The 12,802-nt window shown below is 38.0% G+C and overlaps 1 protein-coding gene across 1 annotated transcript in view; it reads left to right on the forward strand.

Annotated features, from left to right (window-relative positions):
* RELN (reelin) overlaps nt 1–12,802 on the forward strand; it is a 535,801-nt gene that overhangs the window by 494,618 nt on the left and 28,381 nt on the right. The window contains exons 48-52 of the mRNA XM_061197622.1: nt 777–954; nt 2,375–2,568; nt 6,366–6,622; nt 9,775–9,929; nt 10,991–11,205. Of these exons, the coding sequence (XP_061053605.1) occupies nt 777–954; nt 2,375–2,568; nt 6,366–6,622; nt 9,775–9,929; nt 10,991–11,205 (999 nt within the window). The remainder of the gene's footprint in view (nt 1–776; nt 955–2,374; nt 2,569–6,365; nt 6,623–9,774; nt 9,930–10,990; nt 11,206–12,802) is intronic.

The following is a 12,802-nucleotide window of genomic DNA, read 5'->3' on the forward strand; positions in this document are numbered from 1 at the left end:
AGCCTTAGTATCTTTGGAAGGATCTAAATAAAGAGAGAGAGAGAGAGAGAGAGAGAGAGAGTGTGTGTGTGTGTGTGTGTGTGTGTGTGTTGTGTACTACGGGGCTCTGTGCTTTATTTTCAAAGACTCTGCTGTTCGATGGGCTACTATGAATGAAAATGCTGATAGAGAATTCAGTTCCTTCTCCACTAATCCCTGTACACCTGGGGAGTCTTTCCTTTGATTAATGATTCTAGCCCATATCCAGCATGACCTCTGAGATCCCGGAGCCTCCCAGCCCTATATCCATATTTCCTCCAACACTGAACAGGGAATTCACTTCTGTGGTCAAAGATGGCAGATGCTATCCAAAGTACCCTCTGCTATTTGGAACATGGCTTCTTGGATTCCTGATTGGCTCAAAGCCTCTATTAAAAAGACCAGTTTCATAAATTATTAGGACCAACCAGTTTACTTTGGTAGCTGCAATTACTTACCGGCCATCCAGAGCTGTGTCATGCAGGGACAGGGCTTTAGTAAATTCTTTCAAATTGCTTCTCTCTCCACCTGTAAGCCCAAGTCACTACTTTAGGAAATCCTAGAGGCAGTTAATTCACAGCTTATTTCTAACCTAAAGCACTGTTAAGGAGAGCAGGTGAATTCCAGCAAGCTCTGTGAAGACAACTAACCTTTCATCATCTTGGACTAGGAAAAGGAGTTGGCTTTGCTAATTTGAGAGAACACTTGCAGGGGCTTTGTTTGATGTTGACTTTTCTTTTCTCTTTCTCCACTCCCAGCTGTGACGAGCAGTGGGGTGGCCTGTACTGTGATGAGCCCCAGACCTCCCTTCCAACCCAACTCAAAGACAACTTCAATCGGGCCCCATCCAACCAGAACTGGCTAACTGTGAATGGAGGGAAATTAAGTACTGTGTGTGGAGCTGTGGCTTCGGGAATGGCTCTCCATTTCAGTGGGGTTAGTGTTTGGCTGCTGTTTATTCATTTCTGCATCCTCTGAGTTCCCCCCCAAAAAAATCGAGTCTCTTTTGAAGTTTAATTGGCAAATCAAGATGCAGAGTTAGACACTCTAAATGCACAACCCTGATGTGAACTCACAACTTTCTACAAATCAGAAAATGCTAATTATTTTCAACACTTTCCTATCACAAATCAGTTGCGACAATTTAATTATGCAGGGTAGTGTCAGCACAGGCATATTTAAGTACACATTTAAAAAGAACTTAAATGAATTTCCACCCTGGGATAGAGAGCTTGCACAATGTGTGAGGGTCTTCCACCTGAATGATGCTCTAATTGAAAATTCCTGAGCTTGCAACAGATTTGGGATTTAGGGAGCCAAAAATCTGGAAAATGAGCTTCAGTTTCCTGAATTTATTAACAATAATTAATCCCTTATGTAAATTATCCAAGAAAGAGTAATTGTTAGTAATTACTAGACATGTGTATTTATAGCAGATTATTTTGTGAATGATAGCAGCAATGTTAGAAAATTGCTTTGAGAAATTTTATAGTCATTATGCATTGCTGCCAAAGATGACTTGTTTAAAAGTAGAATTTCTCCAATACTATAATTAAATACCCTTTACAGGCAATTTAATTTTTAAAAATTACAAATTCACTCTCAGTTCTTTACTGCCCTACCATGTCCTACCTTAGAGTTTACGTTTGTGCCAATGAAGTATACTAGTATTTTAGCCCAAGAGTAGCAAGAGGACATACATTATGTTGGATTTTTATAATCATCAACAGTGATTAAGAATGCAGTGTTCACAGTACTCCTCCTAGCTTAGATGGAACTCTAAGAGGCCTAGTTTTCTTCATAGGTTCAACTAAGAAATGACTATGTTAATGAATTAATATAGAAAACATTAAAATCAACTATAAAAGTTTAAAAAGCTTACAACTAATATCTCTAATTATAATTAAGTTGTATTACATTTTTGGACATCAGTTTTAAATTTCATATTAAAATAGTCATCTCAGTGTACTATTTTGTTAATAGCTGATGCCTTTTTAAAAATCTAAAAGATACCTATAAATAGCTAGAAATAATTTAATAAAAATATAGAATAGTTACTTTAATTTCAGCTCTCCTATTGCTTAGAAGAAAATAGAAGAGAATCTCTTTAGAATACATTGCCCTTTGTAAGTAAATTCTAATACTGAAATTTCAAAGTTCAGCATATATTTGCTGTGTACCTACTGTGTGCTAAAGGCCATACTAGGAGTTAGTATAATAGGAGAGATAAGAAAATCATTATTGCAGTACTGTGTGACTTGTTTTGCAGAAGAAAGGATGGAAGCCAGAGAATACCTAGAACGCGTAATGACGATTCCTTATCACCGTGTTGTTGCATTCTGCTTCTTTTCCTTAGGGTTGCAGTCGGCTGTTGGTCACAGTGGATCTAAACCTCACTAATTCTGAGTTTATCCAATTTTACTTCATGTATGGATGCCTGATCACACCAAACAACCGTAACCAAGGTGTTCTCTTGGAATATTCTGTCAATGGAGGCATTACCTGGAACCTGCTAATGGAAATCTTCTATGACCAGTACAGTAAACCTGGGTTTGTATTCTATTTTATCTCTTATAACTAGTGTGTTGAGCAAAGATGCTTGGTAAGGCCTGCCAACAATCCATCACAGGGACCACAGGGGACCTGGACCACACTCACCAGTAGAGGATGCCTCTGAGACCAACACGAAGACAAGGTTTCTGAGCTAGATAAACAGCTGGTTTGGGGTTTTTATTTCAAAAAAACTAGTTTGTGAATCCGCAAATAAGATAAAATGCACAATCACAATGCCAATAATGAATAGACCCACTGTAAAAACTCATATAAATTAATGAATATATGATAATTAATTTCAACAGCATTTTGGGAAAGTGGAAACAGAAAACTAATTTATTTGTTTGTTTATATAGTGTTCACTCCATTTTAGAGAATTGGGGGCTAGAAAATAAACACAAAATGTAAATATCCTTAAGAAGCCTAGAGTCTATTTTTAAATTCCTTATTGAAAAACCCTGAAGAAACACAATGTATGGGTCATTTTTAAGAATATACTCTTGAAGGGCAAAAAACAATTGTGGCTGATTAGAAAAGTCCAAAGGTTGTTAAAAAGGAAAAGAGCATATTTATTAAAGTAGGAGGAGGAGAATAGGGAAGAGGAAGGTGATATAGTTGAGAAAGAGAGAAGGAGAGAAGGTTGGAGGAGAGCAGAGCAGAGGGGAGGGGAGGAGAAAGGAGGGGAGGGGAGGAGTGATTGCAGCCCAGTCAAGAAACAGAATAAATAAAAGGAGAAACATAGATAATCCCTCAGTGCATGGCAAACCAGGTACAAGCTAAAAATTATGTAAAATAAAAAAATCAAGAATCTTGTAAATGATAATTTAAATTCAACGTATCAGTCAAGAATATGTTCAGCTGTGAATTACAGAAAACCTAAAATAACTTAAAAGGTGTTTTTTCCTCTCTTATGTAAGTTAGACCCAGAAGGAAGTAACCCAGAGCTGCTACAGCGGCTCCACCAGGACCAGAGACCCAGGTTCCTTCTACCTGGTACTTCTGCCACACTCAACGCTTGACCTGCATCTCATGGTCTGAGAGGACCCACATTCCAGCCTGCAGGCAGGAGGATGGGGCAAGAGCAGTGTGCTGTCTCTCTTTAAGGACACTTCCTAACAGTTGTCCACACTTCCTTTCACATTCTAATAGCCAGAACTTAGTCACAGAGACACACCCAGATGCAAGGCAGTCTGGACATGGTGTCTTTATTCTGGGTGATTATTCGCCTTGCTAAAAAGATAGGCTGCTAATATGAAGGAAGAATGGGGAATATGACAATTGAGGAAATGCCAGCAGTCTCTGCCATAAGCAAAAGTTTTAAATACTGCACTTGCATTAAAGTTGGACACCAATAAAGGATTCCAGATAGAAACTAAGTGGTACACAGTGTAATAGTGCAAAAAAATGTACTCACCTATTAGTAGGAGATAGTAGGCAAGGCAAGTAAACTGTTTATGAAGAAAGTTATAATGACTCTCACATATGAGTTCCTGAACACTTTAACAGCATAATATACAGGGAGAAGGAAGTTATGTTTCTGTAGGGTAAAAGCATAACTGTCTAATCCACTTTAGTTCTCTGAAGAAGAAACAAATTCACCAAGGTAGGAACAGTGGTCATAATTTATTTACACTTTTCAGCAGCCTTGCATAAATTTCCACTCCAAAGGTTTTTAAAATGTGGTCAAGGATTTATCAGGAAAGAGAAATGAAGATAAAAGATTGTTGCTCTGGATAAAGAAGTGTGATTGTGTGTCCCTCCAGGAACGGATAGATTTCTGATGTTATTTAATACTTTTAAAAATGTTAATTGAACATGCCAATTCAAAGGAGAAAAATTATAGAAAGATCTTACAAGGTGAGCATACAAAAAAAGAGGGAAGGGAGGGGCACAGGTGAGCTTCAAAACTGAGATGCATGAGGAAATGAACTTTGGAAAAGATTATTTACCTAAAGACTCATGGTCTCCAAACTGCCAGTTACTACACAGGTGAGGGTCTGGGATTCACAATCTACACTTCCCTAAGACCAAGATCCATTGAGTTATCATGGCCCAGACGGTGCACAAAATGAGGGACATAATCAAAAAAAGTATTTAAGGGACTTCGCTGGTGGTTCAGTGGCTAAGACTCTGCACTCCCAATGCAGGGGACCCAGGTTCGATCCCTCGTCAGGGAACTAGATCCCACATGCCATAACTAAGAGTCCACATGCCGGGGCTTCCCTGGTGGCGCAGTGGTTGAGAATCTGCCTGCTAATGCAGGGGACACGGGTTCGAACCCTGGTCTGGGAAGATCCCAGAAGATGCCGTGGAGCAACTAGGCCCATGAGCCACAACTACTGAGCCTGCGCGTCTGGAGCCTGTGCTCCGCAACAAGAGAGGCCGCGATAGTGAGAGGCCCGCGCACCGCGATGAAGAGTGGCCCCCGCTTGCCGCAACTAGAGAAAGCCCTCGCACAGAAACGAAGACCCAACACAGCCAAAAATAAATAAATAAATAACAAATGTTCAAGTACAATTGGTGTCAAAAAAAAGAGTCCACATGCCGCAACTAAAGATCCTGCATGCCGTGACTAAGACCCAGAGCAGCCAAATAAATTAAATAAATAAATAAATATTTTTAAAAAAGTATTTAAAATCCAAGTACTGGAAATCCAACTGATAACATCCTAGCCTTGAATGGATTTTGATTGCTCCTCATCTGGAATACTTCCTACTCTTCTGGTCATTATACTTCAAGGAAGACATCAAAGAGAGAAGAAGAAGGGAACATAAAATCAACAAGGAGATAGTATGTAGGCAAAACTAAAATAACAAAACCTCTTCCATGTGAAAGACGAAAACCCAAGGGTCATATTGAAGCCCTCAGCTTAAGGGGTCTTCCCAGGATGAACTGCAGTGCTAACACGAAGAGGCAGCCCTGGAATGTAAAGGGAGGTAGATTAGCATGGATAAAAAGATGAGACTTTATGGGAGAGTAAACCTCAGGAAATTATTTTCCCCAACAGACTTTGTGAGTTGTGAATATCATTTCGAAGGGGTTTGATATCTTCCTGGGGTTTAAATGCATCATTGTGATTAAGGGGTATTTCCGACCTTATTTGTAGCTGGTTAAGATTCATGTTGGAGGCTGGAGCCATGTGTTTCCATGTCTGTCTTTGGTGACTGAGTCAGGGGCAGTCTGCTCGGCTTGTTAGCCCATGGTTCTCACTCAGCATTTCTAAGTATAATGTTTTCAATAAAGCATAAAGTCGATGTCAAACCAGGCAACTGATGAAGTAATTACATACATCCTAGTACTCTCAGGCTGAGAACCCAAATGTCCCACAATCTAGTGTACAAATTCCAAGCAAATTTCTGGTACACATGGGAGTGGAATAAAATCAAGGTGGCAGGGGAAGGAAACAGATGAAACCAACCCCTGAGTGGCAGAAAAAAAAGTCAGCATTGGTTTATGTCTACCAAAGTGCATATACCCTATGCCTACCGATCTGGAGGGTCTCTAGGCAAGCAGAAAACTGTAGGGTCCCTCTCAGGCCTGCCCAGGGACAGTTAGAGCAAGGGGGTATTTTCAGGATCCTTGAATTTGTTCACATTCTGTTTCCCCAATTTAGTGATTTGTGAGACTTCATAAAATTAAGACAGTTTATCGTGGTTTTTAAAAACGATTTTAGCTAATGTCCTCTCCTCATCCTCCATGTGACATGGAATATCTTATCTCTGGTTGCACATCCCTTCCTTGCATGAGACATTTGACAAGACTTTCCCCCCCACCCCAACCATCATTTTCTTCAGATTCGTGAATATCCTTCTCCCCTCTGATGCTAAAGAGATTGCTACTCGTTTCCGCTGGTGGCAGCCGAGACACGACGGCCTGGACCAGAACGACTGGGCCATTGACAACGTCCTCATCTCAGGGTCTGCCGACCAGAGGACCGTCATGCTGGACACCTTCAGCAGCGCCCCAGTGCCCCAGCACGAGCGTTCACCCTCGGACGCTGGCCCTGTGGGAAGAATTGCTTTCGACATGTTTATGGAGGACAAAACTGCAGGTAAATTTTTCACTGATGCTAAATGAAAATCCATTTGGGTCTTTTCCAAAAAGTGGAATGTGGAACCTTTTACAGATTCTCAAGTGGTACAGAAACAGTGAAAAGGGTGTCACCCTTTTGCTTCTCTTAACCTTCCTGGTTTACACTGTAACTAAATCTTATCTTTCGGTCAAGCCAGCAAGTTTGTTTTAATAAATAACATTCAATAATTTTATTAACAGGGTAATTTTCTTTTTAAAAATTTTCATTTCTACGTTTCTTGTTTTTTATTTTGGTTAGAAAGCCAACATTTTTTGGACATTTGTTTTATTCTCCAAGGACAAGTGTTTTGTTTTGCTGCATGTCAGACGCGTTTGTGATGGTATTTCATGTTTTCAGAAGTGTCCAAGGTCATGCTTGTTATTCTTCATTCCTGATAGGAGTATCACAGTGTCCCAGTGAACTGTCAAGGATCTCTCCATGCTGTTCTTATTTTTAACGACTTCTTTTCATTTCGTGACACTATTCTGGTCACCTTTTTTTAAGTGGTGTCATATATTAAGGATATGGCTTTGTCATGCCACATACTTGGTTATACTACATAAAACGTGGTATCTTCAGGTGAAGTAGTGATGTTTAATTACACGTATCGTATCAACACTGCAAGTGCTATCGAATAGATATACTGTACCACTATAGATTCATCAGACAGTGGGACTGTGCCATATCCAACTCTGCACTAGCCTCTTGCATAGAAAGGACAATCTGGTTGTATCTTACAATAATAAGACTGATAAGAACCTTCTGGAGGAATGAAATCTATGCTGAAGACAGTTGAAATGTGAGGAATTTTAATAACTTAAAATACTTAATTATTAATTATTAGTGTTTTATTTTAAAAGCAACACATGTTCAAAGTGTGAAATTAAGAAAATACAGAAAATCATGAAGATGAAAATGAAAATCACCCAGAGGATAACCATCATCAATATTTTGATATTTTTCTTAGAGTCTTTTTTTCTATGCCTCTATATAATCGTATTTTTAACAAAATGATAATCTTAAATTATACATATCTGTAGCCTGCTTTTTTCATTTAGAATTAAATCCTTACCATTTCCTCTTGTCCTTAAGTATCTTTGAAAATATAATTTTAATAGCTGTATAGTATTCTGTTATAATTTTTATCATTTTAACATTGAATATTTAGATTAATTATTCTTATTAATTCATTTATTAGTATTTCACATGGCACAGTGGTATAACTGCAGATATTTAATAAAAATCACCCTTTTAAATAGAAAAAGCTTAAAATGTTCTTCACCACTACCAAGTAGTCTTACTCTTTCAAGAAGGTTATTGAGAAGACTTACATAGATCTGATTCAGAACTTTGCTGAAGTACTCATTTGTTTTTCCCTATGTAATGGTTTACGTAAGTGAGTTTATGATCAGAGAATAATGTAAGTACAACTTCTGTACGAATAAAAGCAAATAGGTATTTTTCAAGTACCTAAAATAGTGATTTTTACTTTAGACTAATTCGTGATGTACAATTAAGCTCCTGCCTGTCTTGCAAAGACAGTGCTCCTAGAAAGTGTAATATCTACTTATATAAGTAGTTTATGATATTGTGGAAGAGATTGGTGTTAGCTGATTAATGTAAGCCCTTTTTCGTCAGGATTGCAGAGTTCTAGCATAAAATAAAATATGTACCCCAGAATAAACTCAGGGTATTCTTATTGGAATTCAAATTTCTGTGCCTTTTGATTCTTGAGTCCTGTATCTGTGCTGTAGGACTAAATGTAGCTCCAAATCCCATGGAATGAAAACTTAACAGATAATGGCATTGTGGTAGCCATTTGAGTCCTGGAGATAAACTGCTTGTTCTACAGACATATGTTATGCTCAGACAAAATCAAAAAGACACAACACTAGTAAAGGCTCAATTCCAACTAAATTGTTTGGTCTCTTCTCTGACTCTTCTGAGGCCAGCCAACTCTGTGATTTGCACAGTAACCCAAGCCTCCAGTTGCACCCATTCATCTTCACTGTGAATGCTGGAGCTAACCAGGAAACTGCCAGAGAAACGTTGGACCTATGAAATCAAAGTGTATCATGAATTAGATGAAATTTACAGATATGTTTAATTTCTAACCTTTCTGGGATAAAATCATTATGTTAAAACACCTCTTCTGAAAGGGAAAGGGAATTGTGACGGACACGAATGTGTGCACACGCGCACGCACACGTGTGTGTGTGTGTGTGCGCGTGTGTTTGACAGAGAGGGACAATAGGATTATTCTGCACTGATCAGATCATAACCTTGCTGCTTAAATTTTCCTTAGACTTCTAGAAGCTTTTTTAAAAAAATCACTTTATTGAGGTGTAATTGATGTACAAAAAGCTTTAGATATTTAATGGATACAATTTGATGAGTTTGGAGATAAGTGTTCACCCATGAAACCGTCACCACAATAAAGGCCATAATTTATCAATCACCTCCAAAAGTTTCCTCCTGCCCCCCCTCTTTTTTAATATTGATTTTTCTATTATGGTAAGAGCACTTAACATTAAGATCTCTCTTAGCAAATTTTTAAGTATGAAATGCAGAATTGTTAACTATAGGCCCCATGTTGTACAGTAGATCTCCTGAACTTATTCGCCTTGCATTACTGAAACTTTGTGCCCTTTGACTGACAAGTCCACATTTCCCCTTCCACTATTCTACTCTCTGGTTCTATGAGTTTTACTATTACAATTTTTTTAATTGCCCAGAAGATACTACCAAAATTTGAGTAGAAATAGCTAACTCACTTGGCTATCATGTTACTAAAAATCTTCCTCCTTCTTTAGATTCTGCCTAAAAAGTTAAACACCTGTCAGAAAAAGAAATGGGTATACATTTTCCTTTGCTTTTCATCTGTAACACATACAATACACTCTTTCTTTCTAAATGTAGACTTCACTAGTATTGGATACTTGATATATCTCAATCTCTCAGTATCCATGTTCCTAAAACGATGTGCTTACATTAGTGTTTTGTCTATGGATGGTATGTAATAAGAGAGATTTCTACTTAAAATAATTCTAGATCTTGCCTAAAGTGAAAATTTGTTTCAAAGTATTTTTGTCATAAATCTGTCATAAAATTTTTGTTTTTCTTTTTTTAAGTAAATGAGCACTGGCTATTCCATGATGATTGTACAGTAGAAAGATTCTGTGACTCCCCTGATGGTGTCATGATTTGTGGTAGTCACGATGGAAGAGAAGTGTATGCAGTGACCCATGACCTGACCCCCACTGAAGGCTGGATCATGCAATTCAAGGTGAAAATGTGATAACCTCAATTACATAAATAGCCATATACCAGCAATATAAAAATGAAAAAAATTGTGAAGACAACGATCATACAATATTTTATTGACTTAATACATACTTAGAAAAATGAAATTTAATATTAAGATAATATATCAATACATCCCAACTATATATAACTTAATGACTAAAAGTATTTTATTTTTGAACTATTTCAAGATGAAACTTACATAAGAGTAAATGTGTTTCTGTCTGGGATTAAATACTGATAGAGCAAAATATTGATAAATAAAATGTAGGATACTGATTTCAGTTCCCTGAGTTTAAATCATTATATGATTTAGGCAATTTTTTTTCCTTTAAGAGAAGATTAAAGCTATTGCGGTGATACCTACTTTTTTTTTTATACCTCCTTTCTTTACAAAAGCATTTCAGTGTTTCTGGAGAAAGAAAATTATAGAAAACAAAGGCATGATTAGCATTAATGCCAACATCAATTTTGGCCAAGATTTTATTTCAATCAATTTATTCTGTCTACCTCAATCCCGCTGTATTAGCAACAAATGTTGCGTTACGACTATCTCCATCAACAAAGGGTTAGGGTTGAAAGTACCTTCTGTAATTACTTCATTGCATCTTACTTGTAGTTGAAAGTGATTTATTGAGAGTCATAAATTGTATAACAAAACAGTAAACTTGGTAAAGCTGTTAGTAATCCTTCTTGGTCGAGCATTCTGCCAAACAGAAGTGCCAGACCATTAGCACGACAAACAACAATTTGTAAGAGTAGGCCCAGGCCTACCAAGGCAATCAGCCAGCCATGGCAGAAGCACAGATTTCAGCTTCTCTCCAAACTCCCTGCACAATGTATGTGGCACTTTCTATAATTTGTCACCTTGGGCAACCATGTCAACTCCGCCGTCTATCAGCAGAGCAAATAATGAACCTGAAAATACAGGACAGATGTGGTTGTCTGTCAAGTGATCAGCAGCTTTCTTGCTACCAAGTCTTTAGAGCAGAAACATGTAATATGGTTTTAATACCTTAATAATCTTGTATTTCCGTTTGTTAGATCTCTGTCGGATGTAAAGTATCTGAAAAAGTCACCCAGAATCAAATTCACGTGCAGTACTCTACTGACTTCGGTGTGAGCTGGAACTATCTGGTCCCTCAGTGCTTACCTGCAGACCCAAAATGCTCTGGAAGTGTTTCTCAACCATCTGTATTCTTTCCAACTAAAGGGTGGAAAAGGATCACCTACCCACTTCCTGAAAGTTTAGTCGGAAAGTAAGTCGAAAATTAAAATAAAGCCTAGTTCTAAGCACCAGAAGTAGGTTTAGGGACACTGTGGTCAGCCTGAAAGTATTGTGTAATTGTGTATAAAATGCTCTCTTCCTCCCTAACTCTAAAGGTTCTCTAACTGGTGACCGCCATGATGAGCTAATTTAAGGAGACCTCAAATTGTAATCCTCAGACTTGTCAAGATAGGCCTTGACAGGCCCTTCCATTTTCCATACCTCAGTGTCTGAAAATGGGGACAGAGCAATAGTGATGGCCTTGGATCCAGTTGAAAACATGTATGCTACCTTATGGACCTTGTAAATTGTGGTCCACTGTACATCATATGCTTTCCACATTACTGCCTTGTCAATCCATGATAGACAGAGCCAAGAACAAAACCTAACTCATCATGCTATTTGTACAAATCCTAACTCTTCATGCTATTTGTACAGATGTAGTTTGTAGGTAGGTTTCATTTTTTTCTTATCAAAGCATTATGTTCTGCACCTGCAGTGAAAAGTAATTAGCCTGGAGCAGTAGTGAGCCAAGATGATTAAACTGTTTTTTGAAAAGTATGTGGATAAGTTAATTTAGGCAATTACAAAAAAATTTCCAAAGATGCCACATGCTGCAACTAAGACCTGGTGCAGCCAAATAAATAAATAAATATATATTTTTAAAAGATTTCCCTTCAACTATAAAATTAGGGGAAAAGATACATTAAAGAAGATGACAGGTATACTTCTACCATATGAATCACAGTTTCTGGCTAAATGAAGAACCTTCTTGTGAAACAGAGTTAGGATATAGGACCAGAACATATAGAGCCTTTGAATAAGGTGCTTACACATGGCCAAAAAAAAAAAAAAAAAGTCCCTTAGAGATCATTTATTACATGACCACTCACAGTTTTCTGCTACAAATCTAAAGGGCTTAGTCAATTAACACGCTAGAAAACAATCAGGATACTTTCAGCTGCAGGTAACAGAAGACTCCATTCAAATTCAAATTAAATTTGGCTCAATTGAAGATGAAATGTACTGTATCTATAACGAAAAAAACCCAAAGATAAGTGGACTCTAGGATTGGTTGATTGACAAGCTCAACAGTGTCTTCAAGGCCATTGTTATTTCTTACTCTCTTACTCTTCGCTCCACTGTCCACGCATGGATGTCACACTCAGTCTTCAGGCTGGTTCCCCTCGTGAACATAGATGACTTCCAGAAAGCTGGAGCACAGTGCATCCTTACCTGTGTCCAATGGGAGAGAGAGAGAGAGAGAGAGTCGCTTTTCTTTCTAACAGAGCTGGAGCAAGTGCCTCCTTGCATCCCGTTGGTACAAATTAGTTCAAGAATGCCCGTTCCTGGTTCCGTCAGTAGTGAGGGACATTATATTACAGTGATTATCTCATATGACTCATCTGGGCTGAAATGGATGCTGGGGAGCCACCACAACCTCATTTCCTTGTTTCCCCCTCCTGTCTTTAGTCCCTTTTTTATAATGAGGTATAATTTATTTTCAGTAAAATGAACACATTTTAATTGTTCCTCACAGTGAGTTCTTCCCATTGTATAACCCGTGTAACCACCACATGAAACAAGAT

The sequence above is a fragment of the Eubalaena glacialis genome, chromosome 8, assembly GCF_028564815.1.
Source record: "Eubalaena glacialis isolate mEubGla1 chromosome 8, mEubGla1.1.hap2.+ XY, whole genome shotgun sequence".
In the NCBI taxonomy this organism is placed as follows: domain Eukaryota; kingdom Metazoa; phylum Chordata; class Mammalia; order Artiodactyla; family Balaenidae; genus Eubalaena; species Eubalaena glacialis.